This window comes from Anomaloglossus baeobatrachus (genome assembly GCF_048569485.1).
Source record: "Anomaloglossus baeobatrachus isolate aAnoBae1 chromosome 5 unlocalized genomic scaffold, aAnoBae1.hap1 SUPER_5_unloc_6, whole genome shotgun sequence".
Lineage (NCBI taxonomy): Eukaryota > Metazoa > Chordata > Amphibia > Anura > Aromobatidae > Anomaloglossus > Anomaloglossus baeobatrachus.
The window spans coordinates 131,952-149,128 of NW_027441810.1; the positions used below are offsets into that span (position 1 = coordinate 131,952).

General features: G+C 49.7%; 1 protein-coding gene across 1 annotated transcript in view; it reads left to right on the forward strand.

Annotated features, from left to right (window-relative positions):
- LOC142259303 (uncharacterized) overlaps window positions 1–17,177 on the forward strand; it is a 100,755-nt gene that overhangs the window by 64,493 nt on the left and 19,085 nt on the right. Inside the window, 2 exon segments of the mRNA XM_075331774.1 lie at window positions 14,572–14,667; window positions 14,865–14,955. Of these exon segments, the coding sequence (XP_075187889.1) occupies window positions 14,572–14,667; window positions 14,865–14,955 (187 nt within the window).

Consider the following 17,177-nt stretch of genomic DNA (forward strand, 5'->3'; position numbering starts at 1 on the left):
GCTTGATTTTCCTCAATTCATGGGCAGTTATTTTGCGCCTTTTTTGCCCAACATGCTTATTGCGACTTTGTTGGCTATTTGCCATAAAAATGCTTGATAGTTTGGTGATCATGCTTCAAAAGTTTGGCAATTTCAAGACTACTGCATCCCTCTGCAAGACATCTCACAATTTTGGACTTTTCAGAGCTCGTCAAATCTCTCTTCTGACCCATTTTGCCAAAGGAAAGGAAGTTGCTTAATAATTAAGCACACCTTATATATGGTGTTGATGTCATTACACCACACCCCTCCTTATTACAGAGATGCACATCACCTGATTTACTTAATTGGTAGTTGGCTCTCAAGCCTATACAGCTTGGAGTACGACATGTATAAAAAGTATCATGTGATCAAAATACTCATTTGCCTAACAATTCTGCACAGTGTACAATAGAATGGTTCACAAATAAACGTATCCAGGTGTTAGAATGGCCAAGTCACAGTCCAGACCTGAATCCAATCGAGAATCTGTGGAAAGAGCTGAAAACTGCTGTTCACAAATGCTCTCCATCCAACCTCACTCAGCTCCAGCTATTTGCAAAGGAAGAATGGGCGAGAATTTCAGTCTCACAGGTCCTCAACTGGCAGCTTCATTAAAAGGTACCCGCAAAACGCCAGCATTAATGTCTACAGGGAAGAGGCGACTCCGGGATGCTGGCCTTCAGGGCAGAGTGGCAAAGAAAAAGTCATATCTGAGACTGGAAAAGGAAAAGATTAATATGGACAAAAGAACACAGACATTGGACAGAGAAAGATTGGAAAAAAGTGTTATGGACAGACAAATCGAAGTTTGAGGTGTTTGGATCACACAGAAGAACATTTGGCAACCGTCCAACCAACAGAAGGAAATACAGCTACCGCCACAGCGAGAGTTCCAAGGGCCAGAGCCTGCGGGCAAAAGGGCTCCTCCGGCACATACACACGCTGGGGAACGGGTTAATCCATCGGGACCGAACATACACAAAGGTGCAGGGAAAGGCAGCCACCACTAACTGTCCAGGAGAAGCCACAGTAGCCGGCTGTGGGACCCGTCCATCCAGCCGTTTGGTTTACCAGAGACTTTGCGTACCTTTGTGGCTGAGTGAGTACTACCGTGCCATCTGGCACCGCGCTGCGCAGTCCAAGCGACCCTGCACCCATCCAACCCTGCCTCCCTGTCATCTCATCGGGCCCCGGGACCACCAACCCCTACCCACGGAGGGGGAAACCAACATCCCAGCTGCTCCCTGCCATCGCTCCCGGGATCCCCGTCACCAGCAGCGGTGGTGCCCAACCTCACCACAACCCGTGGGTGGCGTCACGGACCAAATCCCCAAACCAAACTACCCCCTTTCACTCACGGGCGAGGAGCGCTGCTCGAGTCCCTGGATCCGGCCCACCGAGCAGCCATCGCAGCAGCGCCGGACCCGAGCGTTAGCGAGCGCAGCGCAGCGGTGTCCTTCCCTGCCCGCGACAGGTGCAGATTCATTACACCCACACTCCTCACATGGAGGGTCTGCACTCCTAGAAAATGGGGGATACATTCCCTGAGCGTGTCCCCCATATTCTAGACGGTCCAGAGTCGTCGTGGGACCCCCTTATTTTTTTCCTTACAATAAATTGGTGAAAGAGGGAATGTTTTGTAGAGTGTTTTTTCAAATACTTTTTTTTTTGTCTAGTTTTTTGTTAGTACTGACAGTTTGTGATGTCGGGTATCTGATAAATGCCATGACATTACAAACTGCTGGGCTTGATGTCAGGTGACCTTACAGCTAGTATCAACCCCATTTATTACCCCGTTTGCCACCAAACCAGGGCACGGGATGAGCTAGGGTAAAGCGCCAGGATTGGCGCCTCTATTGGATGCTCCACTTCTGGGGCGCCTGCGGCCTGCTATTTTTAGGCTGTGAGGGGCCAATAACTATGGACTTTCCCACCCTGAGAATACCAAACCACAGCTGTCCGCTTTACCTTGACTGGTGATCCAATTTGGGGGGGACCCTACTTATTTTTGTAATTATTAACATTTATACAATAATTATAAAAAAAAGAGTTTGGGGTGACCGCCACATTGGATCCCCAACCACGGTAAAGCTGCCAGCTGTGGTTTTCAGGCTATAGCCGTCTGCTTTACCCTAGCTGGCTATCAAAAATGGGGGGGACCCCACGTCATTTTTTTTTTAAACTATTTTTTTAAATAAAAAAAATTAATGGGCTTCCCTGTATTTTGATTGCCAGCCAAGGTAATGCCAGGCAGATGGGGCTGGCAACCCGTATCTGTCTGCTTTATCTGTGCTGAGAATCAAAAATAACGCGGAGCGCTACGTCATTTTGTTTAATGATTTATTTTTACAGCACTGTGATGTCAGGCAATCAAAATACAGGGAAGCCCATTTTTTTTTAGTTATTTTAAGTAAATAATTAAAAAAATATATATGGGCTCCCGCTGCATTTTTTGTATTCCTAGCTAAGGGTAATCCAAGCAGCTACTGGCTGCTAACCCCCACTGCTTGATGTTACCTTCACTGGCAATGGAAAATCCAGGGAAGCATTTTTTATTTTGTTTGCCAAAAAACTACAAAAAAAATTACGTGAGCTTCGCCATATTTTTGTGCTAGCCAGGTACAGCAGGCAGGCACGGCTGCCCCCAACCCCCAGCTGCCTATTTGTACCCGGCTGGGAACTAAAAATATAGGGAAGCCCTATTTTTAATTATTTCATGAATTTCATGAAATAATTAAAAAAAAAAAACACGTAGGCTTCGCCCCATTTTTGTGTCCAGCCGGGTACAACTAGGCAGCTGGGGATTGGATCCGCAGCACAGGTTAGCCTGAGCTTTCTGGGCGCCTCTGCTGCGAATTGCAGTCCGCAGCCGCCCCAGAAAATGGCGCTTTCATAGAAGCGCCATCATCTGGCGCTGTATCAAACTCTTCCAGCTGCCCTGGTGACGGTGGCTTGCTGGGTAATAATAATGAGTTAATACTAGCTTTGTTTTACTAGCTAGTATTAAGCCAGAGATTCTTAATGTCAGGCAAGTTTAACCGGCCATTAAGAATCTCTGATAAAGGGTTAAAACAAAAAGACACCACACAGAGAAAAAATACTTTAATAGAAATAAATACACAGACACAGAGACTCCATGTTTATTAATCCCTCTCATCCCTCCACGATCCATGGTCTTCTGTCTTCTTTCTCCTTTAACCCATGCAGCTCTGCTCAATCAGCAGCGCTGCATGGGAGAAAGGACGCTACTGCTCCGTGTGGAAATCACTCCGTGAGTGATCAGTGCTGCTGGCTGTTAGAGGTGACGTCACCGCTCACAGGCGCGTTGCTATAGCAATGGTGCTCCGATCACGTGATTCCCGTTCCGCTGCGGCTGTAAGCGGTGGCGTCACCGCTTACAGACACGTTGCTATAGCAACAGTGATCTCCGTTATTGACCGGCTGTGGCAGGCGGTGAATAACGGAACGGGGAAGCAGACCGGGAACCCGACCGTGTGCCAGAGCATGTCGCTGGTACACGGAGATACACAAACGTGCACCATGTATCGGAGAGATGCAATGACAGGACCTAGCATGACGTCAAAGCCATGTGACCAGTGTGTAGCCAATGAGATAATAGACATGTAACTGGTCACATGCTATTTTGACATCACGATAGGTCCTATCATCAGTGCTGGTTACCGGGAGGATGCAGTGGTTATCGGCAGGAATAGCGGCTGGAGACAGAGTGCAGGACGGATCGCGGGGACCGGTAAGTGTAATGGCAATGTTTATTAACTGTATGTGTACATTTATAATGTGTTTTTATGTGTTTGTGTTTGCCTCCCATTGGTTTCAATGGGGTTCGAGAGTTTGACGAACGGTTCGTCGAACGGGGCACTGTTCGGCGATCCGAACCGAACTCGAACTCTAGGGGGGTGGCTCATCTCTAACCATCACTTCTCTGCCATCAGCTAATCACCATGTCTATCTTCCCCACAGGTATGTTCATTTATCCACCCCACTCTCCCATGAACTGAACTGATCTCTCCTTCTCTCTGCTGTGTGTCCTAATACATGGTATGTTCATTTATCCACTCTACTTTCCCAATACATCTGACTTGTTCTCTCTTTGCTTCAATATCTCCCTGGCATGCTCCAGCATCTCACTGTGACATCCCCACTGTTCCCCACCTTCCTTTATGACCTTTGTTTACTCTGACTATGTGATGCTGCATCTGGCTTATTTGAGTGAGTGATCAAGAGGTTCTTGTTGCACCCCACCCTTCACAGCTGATTGCACTTGTATGTGTATATATCGGGGCAACTAAAAGTCTGCACCAGACTTTGTCTGCACCATGACAGGTCTGCACCTGTAAGTATGATGCATTGAATTAGGCCAGAGTTGGGCCAGAAGTGACCGGAAGGCAAATGCATACATAGACTCTGTAAACAATGTTTGTGTTTCTCTTCACTTTCACTCCTATAACACTTCACTTTCTATTGCTCCCTCTGATCCCTAAACCCAGTAATGAATTTTTCATATCTCCCTCCATCCTCCCCACCCACCTCACCTTCCCCTCAGCTATTTTCCTCCACATTTCACCCAGTGTCTCCAGACACACACGATCACCTCATGGCCTCTCCTGCTCCCACCTGCTAACACTCACTGATTCTCCTCACTGCTGGGGATATCTCTCCTAATCCTGGTCCTCCTCACCACATCCCTATTGTCATTTCAAACCCTCATCCACAACCTATCACAAATTTCCGCAACCTCTCTAACCTCATACCCATCCATCCAGCCCCCGCTCCCCCAGTCCCACTAACAGGAGCTCTATGGAACGCTCGCTCTGTCTGCAACAAACTTTCCGACATCCACGATCTTTTCATCACTAATAAACTCTCCATTCTTGGCATCACAGAAACCTGGCTCACCCCCTCTGACACTGCCTCTCCTGCTGCACTTTCTTATGGCAGTCTCCAACTCTCTCACACCCCCCGCAGCCAGTAACAAGCATGGTGGAGGAGTTGGTTTGCTGCTGTCCGACCACTGCTCCTTTACACCAATTCCACTACCACCCACGGTTACTCGCCCCTCTTTTGAGGTGCACTCCGTATGTATCTATGCCCCCTCCAACTGGCTGTCATTTACCGCCCTCCAGGGCCAGCCACTGCCTTTTTTGATCATTTCACCACCTGGCTACTACACTTCCTTTCCACCGACATCCCCACCATCATCATGGGTGATTTTCAATATCTCCATTGACAATTCCCACTCATCTGTCTCCAAACTTTAACACTCACTTCCTCCTTCGGCCTCACTCAATGGTCCTCTGCAGCTACTCACAAAGATGGCCACACGCTGGACCTCATCTTCTCTCACCTCTGTTCCCTATCTAAACTCTCTAACTCGCCTCTCCCCGTCTGATCACAACCTACTCACATTCTCTTCTCTCTCTTCTCCAAGTATGCAACCCCCCCTCCACAAACTTTCACACCCTCGCAGAAATATCAAACACCTTGATTTACACGCACTTTCTCAGTCCCTTCTCCCTCTTGCAGACATTGCACTTTTACACGATGCAGATGCTGCTGCAACTTTATACAACACTACAATCTCTGCCGCTCTCGAATCAGCTGCCCCCCTCCCAAAACCCAAAACCCGCACAATCAACAGGCAACCCTGGCACACGAGTCAGACTAAAGAACTGAGACGGGCTTCCAGAATTGCTGAGCACAGATGGAAGAAGTCTCATTCCACTGAGCACTTCATTTCATATAAAGAGTCCCTCACCACTTTCAAGTCCACACTCACTGCTGCAAAACAAACCTACTTCTCATCCCTCATATCCTCTCTCTCTCACAGCCCTAAACAGCTATTCAACACTTTCAATTCTCTCCTCCATCCTCCAGCACCACCTTCCTCTCCTCTCATCTCAGCTGAAGACTTTGCCTATTTCTTCAAGCAGAAAATTGACAACATCAGAGCAAGCTTTGGCCCACAATCACCACGGCCCCTCATCAAAGCTACTCAGCCCTCTTCCTCTAAATCCAGCTTCTCCACCATGACAGAAAACAATCTTTCCACTCTACTCTCAAGATAACATCTAACCACCTGTGCACTTGACCAGCTCCCATCGCACCTCATCCCCAACATCACCGCAGTCCTCATCCCAGCCCAAACCCATCTCTTCAACCTATCACTAACAAGTGGTGTATTCCCCTCATGCTCTAAACATGCTGTAGCGCATGGTCCAGCCAGAGTCCGAGGGGGGCGCTCTTCCTCACATCAGCCCAGCCCCAGCATGGCCCCCACCTGCACCCCCGGGCCCAGCCTCCGGCAGCGACGTCCGTCCTCTTACCAGTCTCATGGTCCTGCAGACTCCGCTCCTGTTCACTCCCGGGTCGGGCGTCCTGCTCCTAGGGCTGCTGCAGCCTCTTCCTGTCTGCAGGCCACACACAGGTCTGCAGTGTGTGATTCTAGGCTGCGCGCGAGGTCACGCCCCCTTTCTTAAAGTGGTAGCACCCAATTATCTGGAAGTGACCTCAGAGGTCACCTGTTACCATATGGTATTTAAGTCCACCTCCCCTAGCAGCAGGCGCCTGAGCAACTCTTCTACTAGAGCCCTGCTAGTGTTCTGGCCCCTTTGTACTTCCTGTGTGTTACCTGTCCGTTACTAATACTTTGTCTCACCGTAGTACCATCTGTTCCTTCCGGCTGTGGACGTCACCCGCCATACCCGCAGTGGACGTCACCCGCCATACCCGCAGTGGATGTCACCGGCCATACCCGCAGTGGAAGTCACCGGCCTTACCCGCAGTGGACGTCACCCGCCATACCCGTAGTGAACGTCTCCGTGCCACCTACTGTGACCATCTCCGGTGCCACTTCCGTATTCCGCCTGCTGCGGACATCATACCCGAGCTACGCCTGGCCGTACAGAGACCCCTACTTCCGATTCCTGGCTGCCGTGCACTTAGGCCTTCTGGGGAGACGCCGCACAGTCCCTGTATAGGGGTTCGCTGCTGGCCGTCTTCTCAGGGGAGTCCGGTGCACGGTCCAGTGGGTCCACCTCCAGACGCTCGCCACTCCTCGGTGAGCGTAACACATGCCTCTATTACACCCATCTTCAAAAAGCCCTCCCTTGACCCATCCTCTGTGTCAAACTATAGCCCCATATCCCTTCTCCCCTATGCCTCAAAACTACTGGAACAGCATGTCCATCTTGAATTGTCCTCAAACCTCTCCTCCTGCTCCCTCTTTGACCAGCTACAATCTGGCTTCCGACCATATCACTCTACTGAAACTGCCCTAACCAAAGTCACCAATGATCTACTAACCGCCAAACCCAAGCGACACTACTCTATCCTCCTCCTCCTGGACCTGTCCTCTGCCTTCGACACAGTAGACCATTCCCTCCTGCTACATATTCTCTCATCTCTGGACATCACAGACTTGGCCCTATCTTGGATCTCTTCATACCTAACCGACCAAACTTTCAGCGTCTCCCATTCTCACACCACTTCCTCATCTCGCCCCCTATCTGTCGGTGTCCCCAAAGGCTCAGTTCTTGCACCCCTGTTGTTGTCCATCTATACCTTCGGCCTGGGACAGCTCATAGAGTCCCACGGCTTTCAGTATCATCTCTATGCCGATGACACACAGATCTACCTCTCTGGACCTAACATTACCTCTCTACTAACCAAAATTCCACAATGTCTGTCTGCTATTTCATCCTTCTCTGCGCGATTCCTAAAACTTAACATGGACAAAACAGAGTTCATTGTCTTCCTCCTCCTCACTCATCTCCTCCAACAAGCCTTTCCAGCAAACTTGATGGTTGCTCACTCTCCCCAGGCTCACTAGCTCGTTGCCTTGGAGTAACCCTTGACTCTGCTCTATCCTTCAAGCCACACATCCAAGCCTTCTTCACCTCATGCAGACTACAACTCAAAAATATCTCCCGGATCTGTGCTTTCCTTAACCAAGAATCAGCAAAAACATTAGTGCATGCCCTAATCATCTCCCGCCTCGACTACTGCAACCTCCTGCTCTCTGGCCTCCCTTCCAACACTCTTTCACCCCTCCAATCTATCCTAAACTCTGCGGCTCTCTTAATCCACCTCTCCCCTCGCTATTCCCCAGCCTCGCCACTCTGCCAATCCCTTCACTGGCTTCCCATCGCCCAACGACTCCAGTTCAAAACATTAACCATGACATACAAAGCCATCCACAACCTGTCTCCTCCCTACATCTGTGACCTAGTCTCCTGGCACCTACCTGCATGCAACCTCAGATCCTCACAAGCTATCCTTCTCTACTCCTCTCTTATCTCCTCTTCCCACAATCACGTACAAGATTTCTCCCGTGCCTCCCCCATACTCTGGAACGCTCTACCTCAGCATATCAGACTCTCCCCTACCATGGAAAGCTTCAAGAGGAACCTCAAGACCCACCTCTTCCAACAAGCCTACAACCTACAATAGCCCGCAGTCCAGTACACCACTGCGCAACCAGATCTGTCCTCACCTATTGTACCATCACCCATTCCCTGTAGACTGTGAGCCCTTGCGGGCAGGGTCCTCTCTCCTCCTATACCAGTCTGTCTTGTACTGTTAGTTATTGTTGTACGTATACCCTTTTTCACTTGTAAAGCGCCATGGAATAAATGGAGCTATAATAATAAATAATAATAATAATGAGTCTGATGATATCAGTGTCTGTTACGGCCGATATCTTGAACATCAATGTATAATTTCTGCAAATTTACAGAACTATTTCCTACCTTATTTGTCTTGGATAATTTCTGAACCCATTCTCTTTCCTCCATTCCCCTCTGTGATGATGTGCGGCAGGTGGGTTGGAATCAATTAGGACTTGTCTCATTAGTCACCGCCTAGTCTTCCATATATTATAAGTGTATGTGATGTTATTACATGGATGCTCTGAGTAACAGCAACAATTGCTGGAAACACATTGTCCGGTGCGATCCTCGTCCTTTACTGTTACCAAATACATGATGCCTTTACTATAAAGAAAGACGAGAGAGTTACTACATACGATCTGTGCGGAGCCGGATACTGAGCCCCTACCAGACGCTGAGGAGCTGATCATGTGACCCCCTGACTCCTCCCCTCCATGTGACATCATCATAGGTCCTGTAAGCACAGAGCAGCCATATATCCAGTGTGCGGCTCTGCAGGTGGAGGTGTGTGGAGATTCCCCATTACTGGGCTCAGGCTCCATACACATTAGGTGCTGGGGCAGAACAATCGCTCTATAGAAGAGAATTCTCCTGATTGCCCCATGAAGGATGGATATGGCCAGGGACAAGATGGCGGAGAGGATATTACACCTCACCCTAGAGATCCTCTTCCGGCTTACTGGAGAGGTGAGAGATTCTGATGACGTCACATTACATCATTCTTATCTATGGGAATAACAGATGGACAGAACTGGAGAGGTGAGGACTCTGGAAATGTCTGGAGTGAGATTTATTACTGTGTCTCTCCATAACCAGGATTACACAGTAGTGAAGAAGACCTCTAGTGAGCGCTGTCAGGCCCCTGTGTCTGAGGGATGGGGAAGACCCCTGAGCCCAATCACGGGGCCTCCACCTCACCCCCCGATACATGAGGACATCAATGACCAGAAGATCCTAGAACTCACCTACAAGATGATTGAGCTGCTGACTGGAGAGGTGACACTGCTGGGAATGCTGGGACATTATACAGTAACGCTATGAAGGGATCGGCGGGTGACGGTATCATTGTATGTGTCAGGTTCCTATAAGGTGTCAGGACGTCACTGTCTATTTCTCCATGGAGGAGTGGGAGTATTTAGAAGGACACAAAGATCTGTACAAGGAAGTCATGATGAAGGTTCCCCAGCCCCTCACATCACCAGGTAATAGACAGGACTAAATACACACGGCCTATAATTATCTGTATGTAAGCAGGGCCGGATTATAGGCGGGGCAGGCGGGGCTTCAGCCCCGGGGCCCCCACCAAAAGAGCTTCCAAGGGGGCCCCCACCACCAGGGCCATACTTGCCACCCGTCAGCAATTTTTTTTTTCTTTTCTTCACACCCGCTCCCCCTCCGTTAAGACAGTCTAAATCAGCTGTGTTTTCGGGGGGGGGGGGCACCTACATTTATTTGTATCTGCGTCTCTAAGACGCAAAAACAAGCTGCGGGCACAGGACGCTGATTGACCTCGGAAGTACCATCACCTGTACTTCCGGGGTCAGAGGTGTGCCTGCTCCCTGCTCTGCTGCGGCGTCCAATGCTGCGGACGTCACAGCAGGACGCCGCCGCAGAGAAGACCCACGCGCGCGGCCGGCTGGCCGGCCGCGGAGGAGAGGACCCACGCGGGCGGCCGGCTGGCTGGCCGGCCGCGGAGGAGAGGACCCACGCGGGCGGCCGGCTGGCTGGCCGGCCGCGGAGGAGAGGACCCACGCGGGCGGCCGGCTGGCTGGCCGGCCGCGGAGGAGAGGACCCACGCGGGCGGCCGGCTGGCTGGCCGGCCGCGGAGGAGAGGACCCACGCGGGCGGCCGGCTGGCTGGCCGGCCGCGGAGGAGAGGACCCACGCGGGCGGCCGGCTGGCTGGCCGCGGAGGAGAGGACCCACGCGCGCGGCCGGCTGGCCGGCCGCGGAGGAGAGGACCCACGCGCGCGGCCGGTCGCGGAGGAGAGGACCCACGCCGCGGCCAGGAGAGGAGACTAACCGGAGCAGGAGAATGGCCGCGGCACCGGAACAGCAGCAGGACGATGGCGGCCTATACCGGAGCAGCAGGAGGATGGCATCAGAGCAGGTAGGGACAGAGCTGAAGAAAGATGTGTGGTGTGATGCAGAGCTGTGTGGTGTGATGCAGAGCTGTGTGGTGTGATGCAGTGCTGTGTGGTGTGATGCAGAGCTGTGTGGTGTGATGCAGAGCTGTGTGGTGTGATGCAGAGCTGTGTGGTGTGATGCAGAGCTGTGTGGTGTGATGCAGAGCTGTGTGGTGTGATGCAGAGCTGTGTGGTGTGATGCAGAGCTGTGTGTGAAGCAGAGCTGTGTGTGTGAAGCAGAGCTGTGTGTGTGAAGCAGAGCTGTGTGTGTGAAGCAGAGCTGTGTGTGTGAGTGTGTGTGTGAAAGAGAGCTGTGTGTGTGTGAAGCAGAGCTGAAGAAATGTGTGGTGTGAAGCAGAGCTGTGTGTGTGTCTGTGTGTGAAGCAGAGCTGTGTGTGTGTGTGTGAAGCAGAGCTGTGTGTGTGAAAGAGAGCTGTGTGTGTGAAGCAGAGCTGTGTGTGAAGCAGAGCTGAAGAAATATGTGTGGTGTGAAGCAGAGCTGTGTGTGTGTGTCTGTGTGTGAAGCAGAGCTGTGTGTGAGTGTGTGTGAAAGAGAGCTGTGTGTGTGTGAAGCAGAGCTGAAGAAATGCGTGGTGTGAAGCAGAGCTGTGTGTGTGTCTGTGTGTGAAGCAGAGCTGTGTGTGTCTGTGTGTGAAGCAGAGCTGTGTGTGTGTGAGAGAAGCAGAGCTGAAGAAAGATGTGTGGTGTGAAGCAGAGCTGTGTGTGTGTGAGAGAAGCAGAGCTGAAGAAAGATGTGTGGTGTGAAGCAGAGCTGTGTGTGTGTGTGTGTGAAGCAGAGCTGAAGAAAGATGTGTGGTGTGAAGCAGAGCTGTGTGTGTGTGTGTGTGTGTGAAGCAGAGCTGAAGAAAGATGTGTGGTGTGAAGCAGAGCTGTGTGTGAAGCAGAGCTGAAGAAAGATGTGTGGTGTGAAGCAGAGCTGTGTGTGAAGCAGAGCTGAAGAAAGATTTGTGGTGTGAAGCAGAGCTGTGTGTGTGTGTGAAGCAGAGCTGTGTGTGTGTGTGTGAAGCAGAGCTGAAGAAAGATGTGTGGTGTGAAGCAGAGCTGTGTGTGTGAAGCAGAGCTGTGTGTGAAGCAGAGCTGTGTGTGAAGCAGAGCTGTGTGTGAAGCAGAGCTGTGTGTGAAGCAGAGCTGTGTGTGTGAAGCAGAGCTGTGTGTGTGAAGCAGAGCTGTGTGTGTGAAGCAGAGCTGTGTGTGTGTGAAGCAGAGCTGTGTGTGTGAAGCAGAGCTGTGTGTGAAGCAGAGCTGTGTGTGTGAAGCAGAGCTGTGTGTGTGAAGCAGAGCTGTGTGTTTGAAGCAGAGCTGTGTGTGTGTATATATGAATCAGAGCAGTCTATGCGGCACCCCAGAACTATATGGGTCCCCCAGAGCGCTAAGCCACCCATCCCAGTAATGTGTACGCCACCAGAGCGGTTTGCCACTCCAGTAACGTCTATGCCCCCCCAGTAATGTCTATGCCCCCTGCCCCTCCTGTAATGTATTTATTGTAGGCCCCAGCCCCTCCTGTGATGTATATACATCAGTGCTGTGTCAGTGTGCATGGTGTGCAGTCATATCTGTTATTGATGGCCATCATGCAACACAGCCACATGTCCTGGAGGAGCTGAAAACAAGCGGGAGAGGTGAGTGAGGCTGCTTGTGACTTCTCCATATTAACACCTGTAATGCGTCTGTGTCTGCATGTATGTCAGTGTATATGACTGTGCATATATTTGTCTGTTTAAATGTATTTTTGTGAATTTGTCTTCAAATATGTATATGTACGTATGCCTGTATGTGTATGTGTGTGTCTGTGTGTGGATGGGGCCCACTGAGACTCAACCGGGGACCACAAAAACCTGGAGCCGTCCCTGGCTGCCTTAACATTGGGATCAATTAAAAATATGTGAGTAAAGGCCGCTTTACACGCTGCGATATCGGTCCCGATATCGCTAGCGTGCGTACCCGCCCCCATCTGTTGCGCGACACGGGCAAATCGCTGCCCGTGCCGCACAACATCGCCCAGAGCCGTCACACATACTTACCTGTCCGGCGACGTCGCTGTGACCGGCGAACCGCCTCCTTTCTAAGGGGGCGGTCCATGCGGCGTCACAGCGACGCCACTGAAGCGTCACTTAACCGCCGCCCAATAGCAGCGGAGGGGTGGAAATGAGAGGGATGTAACATCCCGCCCACCTCCTTCCTTCTGCATAGCGGCCGGGAGGCAGGTAAGGGGAGCTTCCTCGTTCCTGCGGTGTCACACGGAGCGATGTGTGCTGCCACAGGAACGAGGAACAACTTCGTTACTACTGCAGCAACGATATTAGAGAATGGACCCCCATGTCGCCGATTAGCGATTTTGCACGTTTTTGCAACGATGCAAAATCGCTTATCGGTGTCACACGAAACGGCATCGCTAATGCGGCCGAATGTGCGTCACGAATTCCGTGACCCCAACGACTCCGCATTAGCGATGTCGCAGCGTGTAAAGCCCCCTTTACTCTACTTTCTTTGTATAAGTGACAGCTGTGAGTTATCCTGGACTGTATCTGTATTGTAGTCCTGTAAATCTGAATATGGCAGATCAGGGTAAAGGTCCAGTCACACTAAGCAACTTACCAGCGATCCCAACAACGATAGGGATCGCTGGTAAGTTGCTAGGAGGTTGCTGGTGAGATGTCACACTGCGACGCTCCAGCGATCCCACCAGCAACCTGACCTGGCAGGACGCTGGAGCGTCGCTACACGAGTTGCTGGTGAGCTCACGAGCAACCAGTGACAAGCCCCCAGCGCCGCGTGGAAGATGCTGCGCTTGGTAACTAAGGTAAATATCGGGTAACCAACCCGATATTTACCTTGGTTACCAGCGCACGCAGCTACACGTGCAGAGAGCAGGGAGCAGCGCACACTGAGCGCTGGCTCCCTGCTCTCCTAGTTACAGCACACATGGGGTTAATTACAGGATGTGTGCTGCAGCTAAATGTGCACAGAGCAGGGAGCAGCGCACAATGCTTAGCGCTGGCTCCTTGCTCTCCTAGTTACAGCACACATCGGGTTAATTAACCCGATGTGTGCTGCAGCTACATGTGCACAGAGCAGGGAGCAGCGCACAATGCTTAGCGCTGGCTCCTTGCTCTCCTAGTTACAGCACACATCGGGTTAATTAACCCGATGTGTGCTGCAGCTACATGTGCACAGAGCAGGAGCCGGCACTGATAGTGAGAGCAGCGGAGGCTGGTATCAAAGGTAAATATCGGGTAACCAAGGACAGGGCTTCTTGGTTACCCGATGTTTACATTGGTTACCAGCCTCCGCAGAAGCCGGCTCCTGCTGCCTGCACATTTAGTTGTTGCTGTCTCGCTGTCACACACAGCGATCTGTGCTTCACAGCAGGACAGCAACAACTAAATAATGGCCCAGGATATTCAGCAACAACCAACGACCTCACAGCAGGGGCCAGGTTGTTGCTGTGTGTGACATCCAGCAACATCACTAGCAACGTCACAAAAGTTGTTCGTTAGCAGCGATGTTGCTAGCGATGTTGCTTAGTGTGACGGGGCCTTAAGATACATGTTTATTGGATTTATATCTAAATGCTACAGTTCGTGCTCTACTGTTATGGCTAAAAATGTTAACGTTTATGGGGCCCCCACCAGATTTTCTGCCCAGGGGCCCCCACCAACCTTAATCCGGCCCTGTATGTAAGGAATGAATTCAGTCCCTGTATGTGTCTCCTCCAGTTCTATCCAGTAAGAGGACAACACCAGAGAGATGTCCCCGTCCTCTTCTCCCACAGGACTGTAAACAAGAAGACCCCGATGTTCCTCAGGATCATCAGGTAGATGGAGAGAAGGAGCCATGAAATCTCCCTATGATGTGTAGACGGCTGTGAAGGTCTTGTGCTCAGTCTTGTTTTATCCTCCAGTATTATATGTGTTATACTTGTGTAATGAGAGCGGTGGAGATGGCAGGATTAGAACTGATCACAGATGGGACTTCTCCATCTGTCTGTGACTTTTACAATATTTGTTTCAGGGGGAAGATCTGCCCCATATTAATACTACAGAGACATATGTGAGGGGTGATGAGCGGAGTAAAGAGGAGGTTCCTACAGATAACCGCCCAGGTGAGTAGTGACCACTAAATGCAGAGAAGTCACAGATTCTTCCCAGTCCCTGGCTGTGGCTGCTTTATCGGTGGTGTAGTTCGGCCATATCACAATCAAATGGTTGCCATTCTACCTCTAAACCAATGCATTGAATCTGTCCCCATTACTTTGGGCATTGGAGTCCTTCTGTTGGAGTTAGGGGTCGTGTACTCACAACTGCCCACATCTGTAAACTAAAAATCTAAACAACAGTGTATGTAGAATGTGCGGACAAGTTAGAAAATCACTTGTAGAATGATATTATGATGGCCTGTAGGAGATATCGGAGGGTGATGATGCTGTTTCCTTCCTAGAATCCTGGCATCATATAAGATGAATCTACCTTCTCTGTATTTTGTGCTGCTGAATGTGATAATTTGCCCCCTACAACACCAGGTCCAGTCTTTTTGTTCAAAGTTTGCTTTTATGATGGACAACATTAAATGTCCAGTGAGATCCAAGTGTGAAATTCTCTACAATAGTTTGCCTTTGTTTTGACTTTTCAGTTTTCTTTAAATCCGTCTAACTTCAACAGAATTGCAATAAACTGCAAAAAAAGACCATTCCCCGTCTGCCGTGATCTATCCCTCAGCTGTGCGTGGGTGATGGCTCTAATCTACAGATAAGAGCCACCGAGCCGCATCCTCTAATCACCCAGAGATGTGTCACCGCTCGTTACTAATTATTTTACTGATGAAGACGGTTGAGTTTGATTATTTCAGTAGATTTGTTATTGTCTATACTCAGTTATTCACGACAGTAGTTAGCGTCCAAAATACTCTGATTTCACTACTTACCGCACCCAGTTTTTCCGTTCTTAACGAGGTGATCACTTTGGAACTTTCTTCTGATTCCAATGATTCTGAGATATTTTTTCTGTGACACATTGTACTTCTTGTTTCTGGGAATTTTAGGTTGTAATTTTCAAACTTTAAAGTTTTATGCTCTTAAGATAGAAACCACACAAAATAGTTAAATAACATTTACCTTATTCCTTCTTTGGGCGGCAGCATTTTTCAAACACTCCCTTAATTTTTCCAAAATCCTTTTATTTTTTTAGATGCTGGGAGGCTTAAAAGTTTAGAAACAAGTGTTTATATGTTCACTTAACTCAACAAAACTTATTTTCCAGGTCGTTTCTCATGACAGCGCCATAGGAGGTTGCTCCTCATATCCTCTATAGGGACAGGAAACACACAAGAGGTTAAAAAACCTCTTCCACCCTCACCCTCTCAGTATTTTTCCTATCCCTATACAGGACAGATGCAGGAGGTAGTGCAGCAGCGGGAGGCACCTACCTGGAGACTGACTCGGGAGGATCGGGGGGGTTCACCTTTCTCCTCCTTCCTGTTTAGTGGTCCGAGGCCTACACCTCTCCAAGGTAAGTCCCTAAGCCTGCCCCAGTAGAGCGGGACAATGCTCCTGGCGCCAGACGCTTCTCTCGCATGAGGGCTGTTGGCGTCCTGCCATGATGTCCGCGACTGTGCTTCCGGTCATGCGCAGTGCGTGCCTTCCACTCCAGAACGCACTTTGGGTGCTCTCATGATAGACTCCTGGAAATACAAATACCAGTAGATGTAATTCCTGTTTTTTGGATAACAATTCACTTTTAAAATTACTTTCACGGATCTAGATTTTAGAAAATTGCTCTCTTCATAGTATCAAACACCACATTCAGGAATTAACACAAAGTGGAATGCAAAAATAATGTAGATTTTTCAATATAATTTGGGTTTCATCACAACTTTTTAATTTTCACAAAGAGTAATAGGAAACAAATGGAACTTGTAGATTATTTTCCAATTTCTCCTGAATCTGACAATACCCAATATTTGGCTGTACAGTACTGTCTGGGCACATGGCCGAGATCAGAAAGGAAAGAGTCCATTTAGTTTTTGGAACGCAGATTTTGCCGTTTTAGTTTTCAGGTAGAAAGTTATGAGGGGAGTGCTTGTGGTCACCTGGCAGCTCAAGACATGGCAACCTTGAACAGACTTGGGACTATCTACTCTGCTTTCTAGATCCCAGGGACTGCTTTGAACATCACCCTTTAAGCCCTATTCATAGATCTGGATTACACAGAGAGCCCTAGTCTGGGGCCAAAGAGTTAGCTGCTGTTCAGTGGTACAAGATGGCAAGAAGAATAGTTAGGTAGCCGGGTCAGAACCAGTAGGCAGAGAAAATAGAAAATCAGAAGATGT